We start from the raw sequence: 23,407 nt of genomic DNA, 5'->3' as shown, positions 1-23,407 counted from the left end.
GCTGGCCACCTTCAAGTAGCTTTGCCACATGGCAGGCAGGGCACAGATTTGCATGCTAGCCGTTCTCCCCTCCACTGCTGTCAGCAGCTGTAAGACTCAGCTATCCAAACATCGCAGCCTTGAGTGCCTGCCCACTTCCTGTGTGGCATTGTGGTAGCACATAAAGGCCATGATGGAGGCCAGGCTCCAGCATGCAATGTGCTGTGCACACAGGTCCCTGACTCCAATATCAATGACAAGACAGCCCTAAGGCAGGAGGAGGAATCTGCCTCCTGCAGATGGAACACAGCCCCAGATTAAACGGGGCGCATCCCAGACTAGTGACTTAACCATGCGATTACTTTTCAATCGACACAAATCCACAAGGACCCTACCTTCTGGCTTGCATAATTGGGCAGGAACACCTGCTCCTCTAGTCAAGTAGGAGGGCTGCTGGCTGCCCTGTAGCAGTTCAGGCTGTCATGGGCATCCCTTTGGACTGGGAATTACAGAGCACTTTGTTTCTTGCAGTCAAGCCTTCGGATTTCCCCACCTCTGCCCTTCCTGCCCCTCAGCGGTGTGTCAAGGGACCCCTTAAAGATGGGTGTGGGGTCACGACTGGATCAAGATCAAGCTGCATTGGCTGCAGTAACTTCCTCCCCAGCCAGTGCATCTAAAAGGTGGCCTGGGGCATCTGTGTGGCCTTCCTGGGACCTGCTGGACTCACCAGAGGACCCTTTCAGCATTGAAAGAGAGGCCAGGCTTCATAGGCAAGCAGCAGGTAAGTCAGGGCTTGGGGTCTCGTTGCTTATTTTACATTACTATGGGCCCAGTCTCAGACCACAGCCCCACTGTGCTAGGAGCTGTACATACAGCTGGAAGATGGTCCTGGCCCCAAGGACCTTAGTCCAAGTTGGCAGTGTGCTCCATTGTCACCTGATTGCTGACCCTCGCTTTTGGAGGAAGGAGGAGACTGTCCTCAATGCAGGGAGTGGTGCTGGGATGTGAAAATACTGTTCTTAGCAGTTCTGGGTCTGGTAGGCTGGCAGGAAAGTAGCCTTGAATGGACAAGGGTGACTACTCTTGACTAGAAGCTGTATCCTTGTTTGAGTGTGGCAGCCTTCTGAGGCTAGGGAGAAAGTTATTCATAGCTTGAAATGGCTCCAAACAGTCCTATAAAGCTACTTTTACATCTGTTTTAAGCTGTGAACGAGGCAACCTGCACCTGGAGCGGGCAGCTCCCTCCCCGAAACTACAAGAACCCAGTCTATTCCTGCAAAGTCTTTCTGGGAGGTGTTCCATGGGATATCACAGAAGGTAAGTGGCCTCCTGCATTCCTCGGGCTGCAGACCTCTACAAGAGCCAGTCCTGAAGCTGTCACTAAAGTGTCGAAGGGCCTCAATACTGAGGAAAGCTTCTCTACACCCCTTTCCCACAGCTGCCAGCTCGCTCCACACTAGGACAGGTAGGCTCTATGCACCCAGGGTGTTTAACCCGACAGGGCTAGGCTAAATACCAAGGGCTTTCTGTACCCAACTTGGCAGCTGGCAACAACTGGATGTCTCCAAAGGAGTCTGTGAAATACCTTCCCCCAAAACTGCCAGGGCTGGTGTGGGGAGGGTCTTAAAAGCTCACTATTCTCTCCCACCCCCCCACCCCAATGTCCCCAGAAAAATGTCCAGCAAAGAGCTCTAAAGACATCGAGCAGCTGGGGGTTAACCCAATGTTCCCTCTCAGCACAGTACTCAAACACTTAACTCTGAGCATGTGACTCACTGAAGTCACTGCTCTCTGCCTAAAAACATAGTGCTTGTTGGGGGCCCTGGTTGAGCACCAAACTCTGCTGCCTTGGCCATAGCACAGCTCCATTCAGTCTCTCCTCTTAGAGGAGGGTTAGTCATGCACACAGGCATTCGCCCCTGGGGAAGGGATGGCTCCAGGGATCACAGTCCTTGCACCTCCAGGGTGGGCTCTCCTGCTGCCTCTGAATGAAACTTTTTTTGTGCAGCTGGACTGATCAACACCTTCCGTGTGTTTGGCTCGCTGAGTGTGGAGTGGCCTGGTAAGGATGGCAAACACCCTCGCTGCCCTCCCAAAGGTAATATGCCTAAAGGTAATAGAGACATGGTAGGCCTACTTTTTTCCCATGCTATGTTACAGCACTGATGCTGGGATGGCACGGCTGCATGCTGGTGACTAGATGGGACAGAGCACTGTAGGGTAAACACTCCACTCTCACACTGTTCTGCACAAGGGTAGCACAGTTTCTTTTCTCTTACTAAATTTCTGCTAACCTGTCCAGAGCAAGGCAATGCATATATAGACTGTCTGGAAAGCACATGGGGGAACTCCTGCCCAGAGCTAAGCTGGTGCTGCAGAACTCTGACGTGGGACTGGATTGCCAGTCAGCAGTACTGTGTAAGCATCCCACACTGGCACACACCAGGCAGTTAAATACAGTACATGGCTACTCGTTATGAGCAATGTTGCAATTAATCTACAGCAAGCTGAATTCTGTCCCCTTGGACTGTCTGCCTAAGAGCAGAGTCAAACTAACCAGACTAATGGGTAACTGTTAATCATGAACAGATTGGTTAGGTGCCCAATGACCTGGCTCTTCTGTGCTGTCCTCAGTGAACTTAGAGCCCTGGATTGATGCATCATTGCAGTGAAGCAAAGGATGCTGGTCTGTTGAGAGCATGTTCTGACCAGAATAGTTACACCCATCACTCGTGACACTGATACCATCATTCTGTGCCAATCCCACTACCTAGCTGACAGGGAGGTGTTGAAACTAATTCCATTGAACATATAGAGTGATGGTACAGGTGGAAGGATGAAGCACAGAGCTGAGTGCTAGCTGTTCCTTTGATCTCATTCCATGCAGAGGAAGACTAAAGTGGATGCAGTTCAAATGGGGTGGCTGGGGGGGCATTTAAAAAGGCTTGTGCTGGCATGGGGGTGATCCCTTCTTGCAAGTGCTGCTGTTCTAATTCAGCGCTCTTCCCACTGCGCCCCCCCAGGGTACGTCTACTTGGTGTTTGAGTCAGAGAAGTCTGTGCGGGCCCTGCTGCAGGCTTGCTCCCAAGACCTACTGAGCCCTGATGGCCTGAGCGAGTACTACTTCAAGATGTCCAGCCGCAGGATGCGCTGTAAGGAGGTCAGTGGACTTGCTAGCCCTCCAGGTCAACTAAAACAAGACATTGCTGAGCTTGTGCTTGATGTGTCTAGAACCAGTGTCAGTGGCTGCTTATGGTGCAGCAATGTCCACGGAACTGTCCTGCTAGGAGGCTGAAATCCATAACTCGTTGGCAAGGAAGCCTTCGGAGAACAGCCTCTCTGCAGAGAATATTGGCTGATGGGCAGTCTGCCAGCCTCCTGCTCTCACCTGCTAATCTGGATGTTAACACAGAGCGGCAGCATGGCCTATAAAAAAGGTCCTCAAATGCTCTACTCAACCCCCACCCTCAGTCCCATGAGCCTCATGCTCCACAGCAAGAAGCCATGGCTGGGTGGGGCAGCTGGGTGAGGTCTGTGAGGGGCGCTGGGGTGTGGGGCAGCTATCCTGCTCCAGGGAAGCACTGCTTAGACATGGAGCTGGCTGAGCATGGAGCAGCAAAGGTCAGGCAAGCAGCTGGCTCCTGGCTACCTTTCCGCAGTGCTTTCCTGCAGCAGAGGCAGTGTGGGCAGAGAGGATGGGGAGGAAAGGTGAGAAGTGGCTGCACAGAAGAGCAGAGCTGCTTATCCTTTAGCCAAAGGCTGGCAGCTCCTAGGATTTCCCTGCTATATTCTGCTCCCGTGTGACTCATGGAGGTTGGGAACCCTCACTTGTGGGCTGGTGGATTGAGCAGGGATCTCTTGGACTCTGATTCTGGGTTTGCCATGGACTCTGGCCCCATGCCAGCAGCTGATCTTCTGTTTCAGCATGTATAGAATGAGAACCACTTACCACCTCAGAAAGCCAGGGTTATTTTTACACTGCTCTGTGGGGAGAGGGGCTTGGCTCCCTGGCTCTTGCAGCAGGCAGGCTTGATGGTTGCAGAACGAATGGCCTTCATGCATAATGCATATTGCTATTACAACTGTGGATGTGCTTGGTCCCAGATGTAGTCTAGACTGCCTGTCTCGATCTGGGGGCTGGTGAAAGGTGCCAGATTGGAATTCCTGAGACAGAAGCCCCCTCTGACCCCAGGGCAGGTGCAGTCTGGCCAGCAGCTGTACAAGTTTGCATGGTTACAGAATTGAGATTCCGCTCTTATCTGGACAGGAACAACAGCACTGTGCTCCAGACAGCTCTTCTGTTGTCTGGTCACTGGTAGCACCTTCAGGCTTGGTGATTTAGCTCTGAGTCCTCGATCAGCTGTCTTGCAGATGGAAGCTCCTGTAGAAATTGACAGTAGGTGGGATGTTGCATTGAGCTGTTCCAACAATAGGTCTCTGCAGGGCGATGTGACTGGGCAGTGAATATAGGTAGACAGTAGGTAAAATCAATCTTGCCTGGCTGGTCCCTGGCTGCCTGCCCCAAGGGACTTGTGCTTTTGATTCCAGCCTAGCACTGCAGTTTGGTGATGGGGCACCGTTCCAACTGATGGGACTGCTCCTGTGGCATGTGGTGCTGGCGTGTGGTGGCTGCAGCATGCCAATTGAGATCAAGGCACTAATGGAACTGGCTGCTCAAGGGGCAGAAACATTTCCTACTGAAATAGTACCTCTTGCCTGCCAGCAGCTGTGCTGGCTCAGGACAGGTGGGGGAGCCCAGTTAACTAGCACTGGGGGAAATGGAAAACCCAGTGGAGATGTACGGTCTATTACCTCTTGGTGGGGCAGTCTTTCAGCACTCCCCCAGAATGGTGCTGTGCTCTGCTCACCCCATTCTGCACTATAGCTTGTGATAATGGGCAAGACCCACACGGTGCAGAGAACTCTGGACTCCAAAGGCAGCAGGCAATGGGTGGGGAGGACCCTGGTATGAGGCCAAAGTGACAAGGCTCCTGAGGGGCCAGAGTCTGTCTTCAATGGACTCAGTAACCCATTGAGATTAGTATTGGGCAGCCCCAGGTTTTAGCTTGCCAGACTCTAACTCACAGGTGACTTACCCGCTCATGGGCGGTTCCAGGTGCAGGTGATTCCCTGGGTCCTGGCAGACAGCAACTTCGTGCGAAGCCCATCTCAGCGGCTTGATCCCAGTAAGACTGTCTTCGTGGGGGCCCTGCATGGGATGTTGAACGCAGAGGCCCTAGCAGCCATCATGAATGACCTGTTCGGAGGGGTGGTCTATGCTGGTATTGACACGGACAAGCACAAGTATCCTATTGGTAAGTGTCAGAGCCCTGCCTCTCCTAGGGCTGCATGTAAACATCCCCTTGACACGTCTTCTGGCAGGGCTTTGTCCACTCCGAGGGGCAGAGAGTAGACTAGCCACTCTGCAAACAAGGAGCCCCCTTTCCCCAATGGCTGGAGTGTGCAGGGGAAGGGAAGAAGGTGAAAAAGGCTATCTGGCTTCCCAGGGCAGAGTCCCGGCAGTGTATGAATGACTGAGTGCAGCTCAGTTCCCAGAGTCAGGTGCATCTCCTGATATTCCCTCTGGCTTTCTGCCTCCTGCTGTCCTCCCTGCTGCAGTTCCAGACATTCCCACAGCTGGTTTCACTGCCTGTTCCCAGCTGAGTCCTGGGGCTACGTCTGCCCTTTGGGAGATGGTCCCTTCAGCTCTGCTCTTGCTGCGAAGATGCTGGTAGCGGCTGGTGCTACGTCAGACTCAAGGAGCAAGGCTGGCTGAGAACCTGAGGCCAAAGGAAGTCTGTCTTCTGCTCCCCCTATTGCGGGGAGCTCAGACAGCTCTGTGGCTAGGCCACAGTACACTCCCCTGCCCTGGGCAGGAAAGGAGGCAGGGTTGGAATAGAACTGACTCCAGGGCAGGTGGCTCCACCTCTGGGAGGGGAGTGATGCCAGAAGGGCAGCATGGCAGGTGGAAGAGGGCACCTGAATCCCTATCACTCTCACCAGTATCTGCACCTCTGACTGCAGAGCTCAGCCACTCCCTCTTCCCTGCAGATCATGGCTGGAGAGCACCTGATGCTGCCAGTGGAGTAAGGGGCCTTCACACCCAACTCCCTCCCCCTCGGACAGCCCCCCTTGATCCCTGCTCGCATCTGACTGAGACCTCCATGGGGAAACAGCCCTACTTGTCCCTGTGGATCCTGTGCATAGAGGTGTTGAGCTTCTGCGGAGCCTTTTCTTGATGCCACAGCTGGCCTGTGTGGGGGAGGGGAGACTAAGCCTCCAGCCTCTGAGATCACTAGCTATGGGAAGTGTTTTTGGAGCAAACCAAGCCCAGTCTTGTTCCCCTGTGAAGCTGGATTATAGGGACAAACTCCCAAAGGGGAAATGTGTGATCAAACCAGGGCTGGATTCCCACCTTAACAGAATGCAGCAGGGCAGATTGATGCAGAAAAGACCTGGTGTGGACCTGCTGCTTGTGCTAGGTGTGCAGGGACACAGGGAGTTCTTGCCATGGGGAGAAGGGCCAGTAGCCTGAACCAGAGTTTAAGAATCAAGTAATAAAATAGCACTGACTGAGCAAGAGTGTACTGAGTATTGTCAGCTGCGCTGGAGGAGAAAGCTTTCAGTCCTCACACACCTTCCCAGACTGCCGGATTGGGACAGGGATTTCCTGCCATTCCCAGCTGCCAGTGTGGGGCACAGTGCCCTAGAGTCCTGGCTTTCTCCAGCTTCCGTAAAGGGCTGCTAGGCCCACCATTTCTTCCACCCTCAGGTTGCTTTCTGTAGGGACTGAAGGATTCTCAGTATGCACCAGTCAGCTTGTCCTGGGATCACCACCAGAGACATGTACCTATTTTCATGGACTCGTACCTGAAAGTTGCCTCCTTGCTTTACTGGCCCTTCACAGGCAGGCAAGTCCTGACAGGACTCATCTCAGCACCATCCTTCCAGCATGGGAGTTGTCAAGCAGCATCAGGCCAACAAGAATAAAGAACTGTGAGCTGTCATCTGCCCCCTTCTGGGCTCCTGCATGCTCTCACAAGCAGTGCTACCATGGGTGTATGGCCCCTCGCAATCTATAAATCACATGGCCCGAGGGGGTGTCTATGGCAAAAGTGGGTTTCAAATCTGTTTCATGCTGGTATATTGGGCTTTGGTCCTTTGATCAGAGGCTCAGACAGCTGGGAACTCTATATCTTAGTGATACAATGGGAAGTGTTATAGAAAACAGGCTATTCAGAGTAATCAGAAAAGGCAATTTCCAATCCTGACTCCTGCCAGATGCATAGAGGAATTCAGGTCACATGGCAAGCTGAAACTATCTGAAGTACAACAGGAGAAAATACCTATTTGCAAGTGTTAGCTAGAACAAGTGCCAGGTCAGTAGCTGCCTTCTGATGCCAGGTTCTTTGATGCCAAAAAGCCTACATATAGCTTTGATCAAATGAGGTCTATGCTCGCTGTCCAGAGGAGGCGCTCGCTGTCCAGAGGAGGCACTCGCTGGGACTGGGCAAGAATTTCCAAGCCAGCTTTGTCCCAGACCCAGTCTCAGCAACCCATGGAAACATTGCAACATGAATGAAATCTGCTATTGTAGACTTCAGATCAGAGCATTACAACCCACTCCCAATGCTGTTCCGAGCCTCTGCACATCAGAGAGAAGTAGAACAGGACCCTATCTGAAACATCTAAGTTCCTAATGGAAGCTTGTTTTCAGCATTCCCATTTTACCATCATCTGACAACTTATGTTTTGCAAACATATGGAAGCCACCTTTCCTTAACTTTGATCGCTAACATTTGATTGTGCATGTGCTCCCAGGGACTCTCCCCAGCATCATAGTGGCAGTAACATTGGCTTTAGGGAAGAAGGAAATTCACTTCGCTGGTCACGAGCAGAGTTTCTGATCAGGATTCTGTATGGAGGAAAGCTGAAGCAAACACTCCAGGAACCATCCCACTGTATCTTGGATTCAGGACAAACATATGGTACCAAGGGAATTCAATTACAAGATTCATCCTCATTTCAGGCCTGCAAGTACAAGCGCTCCTCTCAAAGAACATGAATGGAAGATGACGATTCCCACCATGAAAAACAAGTTGGCATCACAAACAAAAGGCCAGTCTGTGTGGTGCGCCTACTGGGAATTCTGATCTTGTATGGCCAGGGCCCACAGGGCTTTACCATTTTGCTTGGACAACTCGTATCCATAGCAAAGTCTCATGCATTGAGATCTGCTAAACAGCCACATAGCCATCAGTACATAAGTTCACCAAGTTCTCCTTGTTGGTCATCCAGTTTTCACCAACACCATGTACTTTCTTTTGGCAGAACACTGCTCCTTGCCTTAATGCATCCATGGAGACTTGCATAGGAAAAACCCCTTGTTTTGGATCATCCTGCTTCCTACCCTGGAGGCACACTATGAAAATCCCATTGTAATGGATCCATGGACCTGAGCTCAAAGACTGGGGAAATATATCCATGTATGTCTGAACTTTCTTCATGGATCTGACCCACTCTGGAGACAAATGGATCATCCAGCATAGATGGAAACTTGACATCCAAGTATTTAGGTTTGTCACTAGGTAGAACTTGCCTTGCTTTGCAGTAGAAATTCTTTCTTGGAGTACAGTTAGGCTTGGCAGGACTTTTTTATTTTTTCCCTAATTGATAGAATAGTGATGGGCATTTACCAATTTTAAATTATCACAATTGTGGGATATGGAGGGGTCAAACAATAACAGATGCTGAGATTCAAAAAGTTAAATCTTTAGATTTGTCAACATCACTTGTCAAAACATACAATGTAAATACTCTTAAATCAAACTCCTTCTCAAACTGTTCCTTGTTGTGCCTGTCTGTAAATCATAGTTATCATTGGAAACATTATTTCCTCAGTTTGTGCGTACAGTGAAATTGTTGACTGACATTTACTGATAACCATGCATGGGCTTGAAAGGGTTTGATAACACATCTAGTTTAGGAAAATAGACACGAATGATTGTGGCTGCAGAAGCTGTCTCAACTGGAAGGAACTCCAGGAGGCAGGGTCTCCTGATGGCCAGTGACTGGTCTACTTCTGCCCCCAAGCAGGCAATGTACCCAGTGTATCATCCTTGCAGAACCAACACTGGAACAGACTTTACCATAAACCACATTGAACGCCTATGCTGTGCTTCCGTGTGTTTCCCACGAGTTTGGGAAAGGGGGAGGCATAGCCACAGCCACAAAGCCTTGATATTCTTCTGATGGGAACATGCGCTGATTGCCTCATACTGGGAGAATTAGGCCTGCTGCCATAGTGGCTTTTCCTTGGTCCTGAAAGAGCAAGCCTGGAGATGCTGCAGTTCAGTTCTTGGGGTGGTTCTGGAGTTGGCTTGGTGGCAGCTCACCCTGCAGGTTCTCTCCCAGCCTCTGCATAGCTTCCTCTTGGTGTTGCACTAATGGTCTGGCTCATTTCAGGATCTGGCCGTGTTACCTTTAACAACCAGCGCAGTTACCTGAAGGCAGTCAGCGCTGCATTCGTGGAGATCAAAACCACCAAGTTCACTAAAAAGGTAAGTGAGGTCAGTAGGAGAGGCTCTGCTAGGGCTGCTTGGCACCCGACCTGGTGTGGCAAATGGCACCAGGCCCTACCTCTGGGTGCTCTGTCTGAATACTATTAGTCTGCTCGCTTCCTATGGCCCAGCCTCAGGCCCTCTGTTTGCAGAGGAAACCAAACCGGGACACTGCCAGCTCCATGCTGTAGTCAGTCCAGTCTGTTCCTTGGACTCATCCCCTATAACAGTCATCTGTCCAGAGGCCTGGCTGGGATCATCCCAGGGGTTGCTGTTGCCTGTCACAAGCGGGTGATGGGGGTGGAAAGGACAAGCAGTGCTCAGGCCTGCCTCCGGATCTCTGTTCCTGTCTCATGTGGCAGCTTGCTCACCTAGCAGTCAAGCTGGTCCTGAGAATGAGTTGCTTTTAGGCTACAGGATGTAGCTGTGACTGAACCATCATCAAGGGGTCAGTCCACACCCTAAGCATGCTGGGAACACTGACACTAGGCCCTCTGCTGTCAGGCTTAGCTCCTGAAGGGCTCCTTGTGACTGGCAGTGTCTGCGCTCCAGCACAACTCTGGAGGCGTTGGTCAGTAGTCCAGCTCCAGTACAAGCCCTGGGCTGTCTTCACTAAGTGGCTGAGGTTAGGTCAGGGTTACCCTGCCTAATGACCAGCCCTGAGAGTTCCAGTTGGAGGCGGGTGAGACTAGTACGTCTGCCAGTGCCAGGAATGCTGCAGGGAGATGTTTGAGAGGCCATGCTCCTGGAAATGCCCAGTCAGTGCTGCTTCAGAGAAGCCCCTTCAGGAGTGCTAGCAAGAGAGCAAATAACCATGAGGCCAGAGAGCAAACACCAGAAATGCTGTACCTGTATCCATCCCTGGGAGTCCCTCTCAAGTGGGAAAAACTACTGTGGGGCTGGCTCTAACTACAGGAACCCAGGTTGCTCACTCAACCAGCGTGGGGGAAGTGAGACTGTGCCAGCTGTCCTGCTGTGGGTGGGTGGGTGCTGGTAACTGTCTCAAGGAGCTGGGTGAGTTTGGCAGGTGGGTTACTAGACAGTCTTTCCCCACTCCCTACAGCTCACAGACCTGCCCACTCCCTCAGGCTGTCACCCTGCTCCTGTTAAGCAGTAGTGCTGCTCAGCCCATTCCTGTGCCAAGAGCTCTGGTCCAGGGACAAGCAAAAGCTGCCTGGTGTGGGGAGGGGACCCTGCAGCTGGGACTGATGGGCAGCGGCTCCAGGCCTCACTGGGGCAGATGGGCCAGTGGTGGCCCAAGAGGTTTCCCACTCAAACAGCTGCAGTCTGCCCTGCCTCCAGAAGTGCCTCTGATGGTGTGCCCAGAGCACCTGCTTGGGGCCTTCTGCCCTCTCTTAAATGGCAGCTGTGTTGGGAGGGGAGCACAGCCTATCCTCCAGTGTCATCTACACTGCTGCAGCATGGCATGTACCCTCAAGGCTCATCTGGCCACTCCCCCTCATCCCTGGGGTGAGTAGTGAATCTGAGAGCTGGGTGAACAGGCAGATTCCCCCTCTGCAGGCACCTGGTATCCATCATGTCCATGCACCCTGCACTAGAGCAGCCACTGCCCATGGCCTGGGGAGTGAACATCTCCAGAGACCATTGGGCAGCAACAGCGAAGCTGCTGTGGTCTGAAAGCATTGGAGTAGGACATATCCGCTCTCAGTGCCCATGTACCAGGCCGCCCCTGAGTGCAGTGGGCACTAGCCAGATCTTCCTTGACCTCTCGGGATAGGCCCACTGACTTGGGCAGGGGTTACAGGGGAAGATGGAGGCTTCGCCCCCTGTAAATGGGGTTTCTGGGACTCTCCACACAGCAGTCTGGGAATCCCACCCCCAACTTGTTACAGGATGGGCCTTGGCTGTGTTGCCTGAGCCTGATTGTTACTGGCCTCTCTGAAGGTCAAGACCTTGCCAGGTGCTGAGGTGTGCTTGAGACTTCTTCAGTTTGTCCCTGGGGCCATCAGTGCAGGGTGGCTTGGGCCCTTTAACTCTGCCCAGGGAAGAGCGACTCCAGCCCCCTGTTGCAGCTGGTTATGTACTCTCTGTAGGGGAGCTGCTGCTCCTGGATTGTCTGCCCCAGTCAGTCCAACAGGGAACAGCTCCCCCAGTCCAGCCTGGATGGGCTTCTGGGCAAGTGACCATTATTTCTTTGATCATCCTGGGGTCCCCGGAGCTGAATTTAGGTGGCTCTCACCACCCCTGGTCTGAGCCTGTCTGGAAATAGTGCTGAGAACTGGAGCCCTGTCAATCACACTGTCCCATAGTGCACATAACCTCCCCCAAGCACGGCATTACCTTAACAGTCACCCTCACTGCAGAGCTGCTGCTGCACCACCACAGGTCCAGTCAGGTGTGAGCTGCAGCCAGAGCAGTGCTGCACCTGACCTGACCAGTGTCCTGACTTCAGCCTGATTGACTCTCCTTGCTCTTGTGCAGGTTCAGATTGACCCATATCTAGAAGATTCCATGTGTCAAGTCTGCAGTGCCCAGCCAGGTCCCTTCTTCTGTAGAGACCAGGTAACTCTACCTTCACTGGGGATCAGACCTTACCAGCCAGCTGTGCTCAATCCAGGAGCAGGAACTTCATATGCAGCATGTCCTTGAGTAGACCGGGGTCTGCCCCCACAGCTCCTGGGCAATACAGTGACAAAGGGGTGCACAGAGGGTGCTACCATACTTGGTGTTTAGAGGTCTGCCACAGAATGTGCATTGGCACTGGGGATGCTTGTTGTCTCTCACTCCTGGTCAGGTGCCTCAGATAACCCCCCTGGGGAATCCAGATGCCTTCCCAGCCTGCATAGCTATAAGGACACTAGCCAGGGCTCAGGGATGGGGATGAATATGCACTTAGGGGCAGGACAGCCCTTTGGTACAGCACATTGGGGCAGGCAAGGTGCCATCTCTTGTGATTATTTTTTTTTCCATGCAGAATGAGGAATGAATTTACTGGCTGTGGCAGGGCCAGTGTTGCTTCAGAAGAGCAAGCCTTGAGTGGAGGCAATAACTAGGATGATTGCACAGTATGATCATGCCCACTTAACACTAAGTCCTGGGAGTGTCTGGTCTGCAGGTAACTAGGGACTGCAGACTGGAGCCCTACAGTCTGCTGCATCTGGCTCTGAGCCAGATAAAATGGCCTGCTGAGCTAAGTCAGTGGCGTATTTGAGGTCTGATATGGAAACCACCAGGGCTAGAAACAGATGTAAGCTACCTGCATGTGAGGGCTAAAACTGTATCTGGATTGAAGTGGGGTCTGGAGGCAAGAAGCAAGGTGAGAACAGAGAGGAGCCTTAATGCAGGGTTCACTGTGTTTGGTGTCTCAAGACCCTTACATACTTGCACAGACTGAAATGTTTCCAGATTGAAACAAGCTCAGCCAGGGAAGGGCTTCTGGACCCTTCATCTGCTGGGGATCCAGGTGCCACTGCTAACCTAAACTGAGTGGTGACAAATTTGTAGGGTTGATGCAAAAACATGGTTAACTCCACTGTTTGCCTGGGATGCTAGTACTCCCCTGAAAGGAACAACTCACATGTGGTAGAACAGGGATCAAGCTGCCTTGAGCTTGCTAGGGAACCAGAGTCTAGAAACACTGATCTACAAGCCTTGCGCAACACCTGGCTGTGAATGCGAACATCTGGTCACTAACACCTGCATGAAATAGGCATGGCCTGTGCTGCAAGATGCAGTCCATGGATGTAGGCACCTGGGCACTTGGAGGTGCTTTATGCCCCAGAATTAAGGAGTGCATTCAGATGAGCTTCTCTATTCCAAACTCTTTATCTCTTTTTATTGAAAGGACAGATTTCATTAGGGAATAAAACAAACTACTCAGGAAAGCTGAGTTCAGCAGTTACTTTAACTGTAGCCCCCTCTCAAAGTAATACAACTCTGGGATGTAAACTCTGACCAGGGGGAAGACTCTGGCTTTTTTTTTTTTTTAAAACAAGTCTTCACTTTAAACCAGAGGTCTCAAACTCGTGGCCTGCAGGGCTCCAGCAGTTTTGGGACCGGGTCTCTCTTGGCCCCACCTGCCACCCCCAGGCACTCCCCAGGCAATTTAAAATGGCCTGGGGGCCCAGCAGCACAGCAGAGCTGAGCGGTGTCTGCCTGCTTGCTCCACGTATCTGCTGGCCCCTCTCTGTGGCCCAGGGTGGGGTTTTGCCTCTGCAGCCAATGGGAAGCTGCAGAGGCAGTGCTGGGGGCAGCCATGCCCACAGGCCCCCCTGCCCACCCTACCTTGGAGCCCCAGGTAAGTGCTGCACCCCCCCAACTCCCTCCCAGAGCCTGCACCCACACCCCCTGCCCCCCAGCCCAGAGCCTGCACCCCAGACCCCCTCCCCCATCTAAACTCCCTCCCAGAGCCTTAGGCAGGTGGGGGGTGGAGTTTTGGGGGGGCAGGTTCTGGGCAGCATGAGTGACATTATTGGCCCACTGGGAGGATTTGAGGACTGGTACTGGCCCAAAGGTAAACTGAGTTTGAGACCCCTGCTTTTAAACCCTCCATTTAAATACTTCCAATGCAAGGGGCCAGCGTAATGACCCTGGAGACTGATGTCCCCTCACTACACACCTACTGAGGCAGCATCACAATGTTCCCTCTCGTTGTGACCCCTCTGAAACTCAGAGCATGGATTGAGCAGAGACTGAATTCCTTCAGGAGCAAAGGTCTCATCTATTCTCACCAAAGAGATGAGTGCGGATGCTGTATCACTCCTGGCATGCTCCAATTAACTGGTCTCTAGAGGCAAGATGGCTTATCCCATAAACCAGTCTCTCCTTCTTTCAAGAGAGACTCAGCTGCTTGCAGCAGTCTTCTCCCCACCCCCCCACCCCCAGCTCTGCTGTCAACCCCTTCAGTAATCCCTGCCTATTTCTCCCCGTAGGTCTGCTTCAAGTACTTCTGTCGCTCCTGCTGGCACTGGCAACATTCCATGGAGGTCCTGCGTCACCACCGCCCGCTGATGCGCAACCAGAAGAACAGAGACTCCAGCTAGAGAGGCAGCAGATGCACCAGGAGCTGCTGCAGTTACAGGAGAAAGTTCTTTTGTTAACCTGCCAAGTGGAGAGAGCACGAGCGTGCCTGCCAGTGCCAGACCCAGACTGGGAACGCGCTTCCTGAGGACTAATGGGGAAATCTTACATTCACGTTTGCACTTGCTGGTCTTTATTTGTTTCTGCACTAATGCACAGTGAATTTTGTCGGGTTTTGTTTGGGGTTTTTTTGAGGGGGGAGGGCCCCTCAAACGATTCTGCAGTTCCCAGACTTTGGTTCCTCGTTTGCTGACAAGAAGCAAAAAGGGCCATGTTTTGAGAAGGTGTCTATGCAGATGCCTTCACCTAGGTTTTTTATTTATTAAAGGCGCTTTTTTACATTCCTTGCAATACTGATGGTAATAATGCAGGTCTCATTGGCTCCATTTTTTTGCAGTTGCCATACAGTGCCTTTCCATTCATTTAACCCCCATCTGAACGGCATAAACTGAATGTTCAGCTGGCGTTTTTTACTGTAACAACAAAGGAGACTTTGCTCTTCATTTAAACCAAATCATATTTCATATTTTACGCTCGAGGGTTTTTACCAGTTCCTTTTTACACTCTTAAAACGGTTTTTAAGTCGTTTGAAACAAGAATTTTTCTTTCCTGGCAGCTTTTAACATTATTGCAATTTGTGTCTGGGGCTGCTGGTTAGAAGACAAGTTTCACCGTTGTGAATCAAGGGGTTTGCAACAAGAAAAGGACAGGATTTTTGGATTTGAAACTGGACCGGATAAACGATCTCTGAGCTGCTGTATATAGTTTTAAATAGTTTGTTGCACTTTTTTAAGTTGCACTTAAGGGGGGTTGATAGAGGTTTTTAATCACAAAGTCACAGGACTTAATTTTCTTTTGTAACTGAGCTAAAAGGGCTGCGTCTTGGTGGGCAGACAAAGGTTCATAGGAGCCCTTTCTCTTAGAGGGGACAAGTACCTTTCCCTTTGTTTAAGAAATGTAAAAAGCAACAGTGCAGTCAACTGAAATGCTGCTGGGATTTGAGAACTTTATAATTTATTTTTTACTTTCCCCTCTATTGGAAGCTGTGTGCCAAAGAACCAGTGTCATATTTTTTCCCTTTTTCCTGCTGAGCTGATGTTGCATATCCCAGCTGCTCTTTGTGGGGTTTTTGTGAAGCTGTGTGTGAAGTCTCTACCTCATTGTAGTAATATGCAGGCAAGACTGCACTCTCCTACAGATGCGTGGAGTAAGCTGTGGTGTAGTTTTTGGCACATAATAAACACGTTGCAGCAGTTCTTAGTCTCTCTCTCTTTAATGGGGATGTGCAGGGAGGTGGAAGGAGCTGCATGGGAGAGCACTGGGGAAACCACTTCCCTATTGAACAGCAGTTGTGTGCACAGGAACTAAGGCCTTGTCTGCACTAAAGTAGTAGGAAAAAACCAACACTAGTCTGTTACTGGTGTAGGTGCTTCTACCAGAATAGCTTATTCTGGTTCAGCAAAGCTAACTAAGCTACACTGCTATACAGTGCCTTATACTAGTACAACAGCATAATAGTCTAGCCTAGACCTAGGGCTTGTCGACCTAGTGCTGTCTCCCATGGTGTGAGAATTGCACATACTGAGAGCAGTAGTTGAGCTGACTAACCACCAGTGTAGATGCTGCTAGGTGAATAAAAAGTCTTCTGTTGATCTAGCTACCACCTCTTCAGAGCACAACTGTGTTACAGTGATGGGAAAAACCCCTTCGGTTGTGGTAGCAAGCATTTACACTACAGTACTCTGTGCGCTGCAGTGCTTTTTGTGAGGATGTAGCCTGAGTGTTTTTTCCACAGACAACCCAATCAGCAGATCCTTTACTGTTTTGAGTGCAGACCAGGCCTTAGGAGCTCTGATCACTGCTCTTTCCTGTCCTTACACAAAACAGACTCCTGAGTCTACAAGTGGGTCCCAGAACAGTTGGGGAAGGATATGGGTAGGCATTCACTCTGCACTCCTCCCCACAGGGCCCAGCTGACTAGCTGGGCTCTGAAGCTGGCTTTCCTCTGTGGCAGTTCATTGTAAGTCACAAGGCTGCTAGGCCAGCCATGCTTCCCTTCACCAGTTCTAGCAGGGTCTGTGATGGGTTCAGTCACAGAAACCCTCTTGGGACTGTCACCTGATGTGCTGAAACTACCTCTGAACCAGTTTTCTTTGCCAGCTTGGGACTCTAGAACCCTACCTTGTTGAGCCAGACAAGCTAGTCTGCTGCAGCACAGACCCAGGGTCTGAACCACACCCCCAAAGCTGCAGACTTAACTGAAAACAGCTCAGCAAGTGCTCCTGTCTCCAGCACCCAGCCATCCAGCTCCCAATGAGATCCAAACCCCAAATCATTTTTACTCTGTAAAAAGCTTATACAGGGTAAACTCATAAATTGTCTGCCCTCTATATCACTGATAGAGATGCGCAACTGATTGATCCCCCAAGTATTAATCACTTACTCTGGGTTAATTAATAGTGATTTTATTAAGTATAAAAAGTAGGATTTAGGTGGTTTCAAGTAATAGAACAAAGTTACCAAGCAAAATAAAACAAAACATGCAAGTCTAAGCCTAATACATTAAGAAACTAACTACTAAATCTCACCCTCAGATGTTCCAATAAGCTTTTCAGACTAGCTCCTCCTTAAACTGGACCCAGTCCTTTCCCTTGGTACAGTTCTTGTTCCAGCTCAGGTGGTAACTCAGGGATTTCTCATGACTGGCAACCCCTGTTGTTCTGTTCAACCCCCTTTTATAGCTTTGGCCCAAGGCAGTGTGGAAGCAGGGAAAGAAAGAGGGTTTAAGTGCAGCCATTTAAGTGTCAGACAGAGCAACTGTTCTATCAGCAGGAATCCTTTGTCTCTTTGGCTTCCCACCCTACCTTCTGAATAGAAAAGCACCAGGTTTAAAATGGATTCCAGTATCATGTGACAGGATCCATTCTTCCAAGGCTGACCAGCACAGTACCCTGGAAGTTTTGCAAGTAAACAGATCCGTTTACAGGTGATTGATTCTGAAGCACCCTTAATGGCTTCCACCTGACATGTTTACATCAGTAATACAAATGTATCTTTTCCTAATTCCAGACAGAGAAATAATACATGCAAACAAATGGGATGAACACACTCAGTAGATCATAAGCTTTGTAATGATACCTTACAAGAGACCTTTTGCATAAAGCATATTCCAGTTACATTCTATTCCCACTCATAAGCATATTTCCATAAACATATGGAGTGCAACATCACACTGACCCTTTACTCCATGTAGGAGATGTAGTTATCTGCTCCCTACTCATGACTAGAGCATGACCCATGAGCTACCTCCTGTGGGCCAGTGCTGTGGCTGCCAGAACAGATCAGCTGCAGCTCTTTGCAAAGCAGCATTTAATTCAAACCATGAATGCAGCAGTGAGTGATGGGTAGGATGAGGGGTGCTCAGCCCAAAGGAAAAACAATGGGGAGTCCTTGTGGCACTTAACAGACTAATATTTATTTGGCAAACATTGGTCTCTGACAATTTTCTGCCAAATGTCCCTCTGCCGTGATGGAGGAAGGATGGGGTTAGACAAGACGATCCTGGATCTATGTGCGGTCTCTTGGGAAAGATGGCCTGTAACCCCTCATTGCATAACCTAAAATCTTGTGATGTTTGCAGTGTGTGTTTGTCCGAGCATATTAGGGACAAGGTGGGTGAGGTAGTCTTTTAGTTGGTCCAATAAAAGATCATCTCACCCACCTTGTCTCAGGTCTTTTCAAATGCTTACTCCATAGAACTTGTCTGGTGAAAGTACAAGGTACATAGATCAAGTGAGGATAATTGTTGGAGGAGATAGTGGAAGAGGAGAGTTTATCCATATATGGGGGGCATATCCCTTATTATATTGGATGTGATATCCTAATCAGTTAAGTATCAGGGAGTAGCCGTGTTAGTCTGTATCTACAAAAACAACAAGGAGTCTGGTGGCACCTTAAAGACTAACAGATTTATTTGGGCATAAGCTTTCGTGAGTAAAAACCTCACTTCTTCGGATGCATCAGTTAGTATGCATACTAATCAGTTAGTAACTCTTGCATACAGATTACCAAATGATTTTCAGAAATTCTCCTGGCCTCTTTCTAGCAGAAACAGCTATGCTCAAAGAAACTAAGAACTGACCTTGCTTGCTAGCTGGTTGATAGCCTTATTGGGTAAAGAATTTCAGAGGAACAGTTTTTTAATAATAAAAAAACAAAACTAGTTACTCTTGGAAAAATAAATGGTACCAAGCAAGCTAGACAGATGCCAAATACAGACTTAAACATTTAGTCACCATTTACCCACTCGGCAGCATGCCCTGGCCTGAACAACTCCATTGTTTAAGTCTTCAATGCTAGGTTTGACAGTCTGGATTTGTAAATATGAACTGACATGCTTGTTTGTATCCAGTCTGCTATACCATAGAAGATTAGGGTTGGAAGAGATCTTAGGAGGTCATCTAGTCCAACCCCCTGCTCAAAGCAGGACCAACCCCAACTAAATCATCCTAGCCAGGGATTTGTCAAGCTGGGCCTTAAAAACCTCTTAGGATGGAGAATCCATTACCTCCCTAGATAACCCATTTCAGTGCCTCTTTGGAGCCCTCCTTCAGGTAGTTGAAGGCTGCTATCAAATCCCACCTCACTCTTCTTTTCTGCAGACTAAATAAGCCCAGTTCCTTCAGCCTCTCCTCATAAGTCATGTGCCCCAGCCCCTAATCATTTTCAGTGCTCTCTGCTGGACTCTCTCCAATTTGTCCACATCCTTTCTGTAGTGGGGGGCTCAAAAGTGGACACAATGCTCCAAATGTGGCCTCACCATTGCCGCATAGAGGGGAATACTCACTCCCTTCCATCTGCTGGCAATGCTCCTACTAATACAGTCCAATATGCTATTAGCCTTCTTGGCAACAAGAGCACACTGCTGACTCATAGCCAGTTTCTCATCTACTGGAATCCCCAGGTCCTTTTCTGCAGAACTGCTGCTTAGCCAGTCAGGAGCTAGAGTATCAGTTCCTGCTGCTGACCCCTCCTCTGCATGGGTCATAGATTCCAAGGCGAGCAGGGACCACTGTGATCATCTAGTCTGACCTGATGTATCGCACCAGCCCGAGAATTTCCTCAGATAATTCCTAGAGCAGATCTAGTCTCCATCTGCTGGAACCACCAGTACCTATTCTTCAGGGAAAGGATTTGGGTGGGACCAAGGCCTGGCCTGACCCAAATCATCACCTGCCAGACCTCTGCTGGTATCAGCCTCAGGACTGATGCTGTGAGGAGACCAGTGTGTACTACCCTGGAGCAGGCTGCATCTGCCCACGGAGAAGCCTTGCTACAAGTTGGAGCTTTTGTCATTAACCCTGACTGAGCTGAAACTGACACCCCCCCCCCCCAAAAAAATTTTTTTTTGCACCCCCTGCTCTACCCTGAATGCGCCTGTCCCACAGCCCTCCTCCAGCTCTGACAATGCAGCTCATCTGCCTGCACAGCACACCTTGGCCTGCTCACATCTGGTCACTTTCAGCTCTGACCCAAACTAAGAGCTCTGACTGGCCAAATCGTGACTCCCTCAAGATAACCAGCATTTTAAAATGAAAAGCCAGGATCCCTCCCTCTCACTTCCCCCTTTGCTGGATTTAGTTCTCACAAACTGGAATTCTATTACTGTCTAGATCAGTAGTTTTCAGCCTTTTTAGGCTTGGGACCCATTTGCAAATGTTTACAGCCAATAAATAGTCTGCGGGTGGAGGCTCTGGGGTGGTTTTGGTCAAGTCCTGCCCAGCACTCACCCCACTGTAGTGGCTCCTGCAGCTCCTGTGCTGTGGGGCTGGCTGGGCTTGGCTCTTTGCTCCAGGGTTGCAGCGCAGCTCAGGTTTGGCCCTGCCCCCCTGACTGGACCAAATTTGTGAAAGTGGAGTTGTGACCCGGAGTTGTCACTCACATTTTATCCTACCTGGACTCCCATCATCATGCCAGCTGGGCCAAACCAGAGTGGTGCTGGGACCCCAGAGGTTGCAGTGCCTAGAGCAGTGAGGGACAGGAGCTGCCAAGTGACCCTTTGAAACTTTCTGCTGATCCCAATTTTGGGTCCCAACCTATGGGTTGAGAAACCCTAGTTTACAGGATCTAACCGCTCTTACTGCAATAAGCTCATTGCTTCTTGTCCTATCCTCCAACTAAACAAACCCAGTTTTTTCAATCTTCTCTCATAGGTCATGTTTTCTAGACCTTTAATCATTTTTGTTGCTCTTCTCTGGACTTTCTCCAATTTGTCCATATCTTTCCTGAAATGTGGCGCCCAGAACTGGACACAATACTCCAGTTGAGGCCTAATCAGTCCAGAGTAGAGTGGAAGAATTACTTTTCGTGTCTTGCTTACAACACTCCTGCTAATACATCCCAGAATGATGTTTGCTTTTTTTGCGTCAGTGTTACATTGTTGACTCATATTTAGCTTGTGATCCACTATGACCCCCAGATCCCTTTTCAGAGTATTCCTTCCTAGGCAGTCATTTCCCATTTTGAATGTGTGCAACTGATTGTTCCTTCCTAAGTGGAGTACTTTGCATTTGTCCTTATTGAATTTCATCCTATTTACTTCAGATCATTTCTCCAGTTTGTCCAGATCATTTTGAATTTTAATCCTATCCTCCAAAGCTCTTGCAACCCCTCCCAGCTTGGTATCGTCGACAAACTTTATAAGTGTACTCTCTATGCCATTATCTAAATCATTGATAAAGATATTGAACAGAACTGGACCCAGAACTAATCTCTGTGGGACCCCACTCGTTATGCCCTTCCAGCATGACCGTGAACCACTGATCAGTACTCTCTGGGAATGTTTTTCCAACTAGTTATGCACCCCCTTATAGTAGCTCCATCTAGGTTGTATTTCCTTAGTTTGTTTATGAGGTCATGCAAGACAGTATCAAAAGTCTTACTAAAGTCAAGATAGACCACATTTACTGCTTCCCCCACCCCTCCACAAGGCTTGTTACCCTGTCAAAGAGAGCTATTAGGTTGGTTCGACACAATTTGTTCTTGACAAATCTGTGCTTACTTATCACTTTATTATCTTCTAGGTGTCTGCAAATTGATTGCTTCATTATTTGCTCCATTATCTTTCTGGGTACAGAAGTTAAGCTGACTGGTCTGTAATTCCCCAGGTTGTCCTCTTCCCCCTTTTTATAGATGGGCACTATATTTGCCCTTTTCCAGTCCTCTGGAATCTCTCCCATCTTCCATGACTTTTCGAAGATATTCGCTAATGGCTCAGATATCTCCTCAGTCAGCTCCTTGAGTAGTCTAGGATGCATTTCATCAGGGCCTGGTGCCTTGAAGGCATCTAACTTGTCTTAAGTAATTTTTAACTTGTCCTTTCCCTATTTTAGCATCTGATCCTACCTCATTTTCACTGGCATTCACAATGTTAGACGTTCAATCACTACTAACCTTTTTGGTGAAAACTGAAGCACTTCTGCCATTTCCACATTTTCTGTTATTGTTTCCCCATCTCATTGAGTAGCGGGCCTACCCTGTGAATGTACATTGTTGTTAAAAAAATTATCCATATATATGGATCCTATGGCCCTATTTTATAGGGTTTCTCTCTGTGTTTTGGGAGGCAGATGACACATTCCTTCCGAGACAGTTTCTGCCAGACCCCTCCAGTGCCGCTCCCTTCTCTAATAAACTGGCTCAGTGTCTCCAGTAGCAGCCAGTTACCTGTCCCTGAGGGAGGATCTGACAGCATTTTGCAGACTGGTTTAATTGCTCCTCACCACACCCTGGGGCAGCAGGTCCCTATGATGACCCTACTTGTACAGACAGAGGCACAGAGCGGGGGAATGACACATGCATGGTCACGCAGAGTCAGTGGCACAGCTGGGAATAGACCCAGGTGGCATGAGTAACTAAAACCCTGGTGAAGCCGTTAGCAGTCTCACAATGCAAGGTCTGCGTTAGTCACCAATGCTCCATTGTGGCTTCATCCCCATGGGGTTTATCTGCAGAGGGTTTAATAGGAAACTTTCCTCTTAAGGCTGCAGCACGTTTCCAGCAGAAGGAAGGAGAATAATTTATAAAGTGCACTGCGGGAAAGTGAATAGAGGAGAAATAGGAGCCGCAGGCGGCCATGGCAATGGACACATGATCAGCGGGAGGCAGCTCGCCCCGGCTCCCAGGAGGAACCACAGGAAGCCAGGTGGCCTCAGCATGGGAAGTGGTTCTTACTGGGAATCAGCTGTGACAGATGCAGGGACTGTCGTGGTTTGGGAGCTCCCCCCAATTTTGCAGCATTTGCTTTGAGCCCATCTCTAGTTACCAGTGGCTTTTCTGCACCTCCTGCTGGTGACCCCAGTAATGACGCTCAGCCAAACCCCTGTGTCAGGGCCTGCTCTCCCAGTGTCTGGTTAGCTTCCTGAGGATTTGAGAGAAACAAAAATCAGCTGCCACAAAAGGTGCGTGTTAATTACAGATATCTGTGTGACAGTGAATCTAGTGGTTAGAGTGGCGGCTGGGTGGCAGGACGCCTGGGTCCTCATCCCAGCTCTGGGCAAGAGTGTGATCTAGTAGTTAGATCTGGGGCCTGGGAGGCCTCCTGGTTCTTTTCCTGGTTCTGCCACTGACTCACTGTGTGACTCTACGAGCAATTCACGGTTCTGCCTTGTGCCTCAGTTTCCTCCTCTGTCACATGACTAGTCCCAGCGTCCCGGGGGTACAGGGGGGCATGCCAAGCACCTCAGGTGCTATGTGCCCAGCTGTCTGTACACACTCACTAGCTCTGGCAGCACAGAGCGCCAGCTGGCAGCCGGGAACAGGGTTCATAG

The 23,407-nt window shown here is 49.8% G+C and overlaps 1 protein-coding gene across 18 annotated transcripts in view; it reads left to right on the top strand.

Annotated features, from left to right (window-relative positions):
* The window catches only part of CPEB1 (cytoplasmic polyadenylation element binding protein 1), a 74,328-nt gene extending 58,494 nt beyond the window's left edge, over positions 1-15,834 (top strand). For 10 of the 18 annotated variants that reach the window (XM_065559660.1, XM_065559671.1, XM_065559665.1 and 7 more), the window contains 8 exons: positions 511-760; positions 1,183-1,296; positions 1,988-2,077; positions 3,003-3,139; positions 5,096-5,294; positions 9,445-9,539; positions 11,982-12,062; positions 14,432-15,834. In XM_065559660.1, coding sequence (XP_065415732.1) covers positions 511-760; positions 1,183-1,296; positions 1,988-2,077; positions 3,003-3,139; positions 5,096-5,294; positions 9,445-9,539; positions 11,982-12,062; positions 14,432-14,542 — 1,077 coding nt within the window. In that variant the 3' untranslated portion in view covers positions 14,543-15,834. Of the gene's footprint in view, positions 1-510; positions 761-1,182; positions 1,297-1,987; positions 2,093-3,002; positions 3,140-5,095; positions 5,295-9,444; positions 9,540-11,981; positions 12,063-14,431 lie in introns of all 18 variants that reach the window. The other 8 variants (XM_005280963.5, XM_065559668.1, XM_065559663.1 and 5 more) reach the window with 1 other exon arrangement.
* Positions 15,835-23,407: the final 7,573 nt, after the last annotated feature.

The sequence above is a fragment of the Chrysemys picta genome, chromosome 10 (genome assembly GCF_011386835.1).
Source record: "Chrysemys picta bellii isolate R12L10 chromosome 10, ASM1138683v2, whole genome shotgun sequence".
Taxonomy (NCBI): domain Eukaryota; kingdom Metazoa; phylum Chordata; order Testudines; family Emydidae; genus Chrysemys; species Chrysemys picta.
The sequence above is the reverse complement of the archived record's forward strand: the minus strand, read 5'-3'. Positions and strand labels throughout refer to the sequence as shown.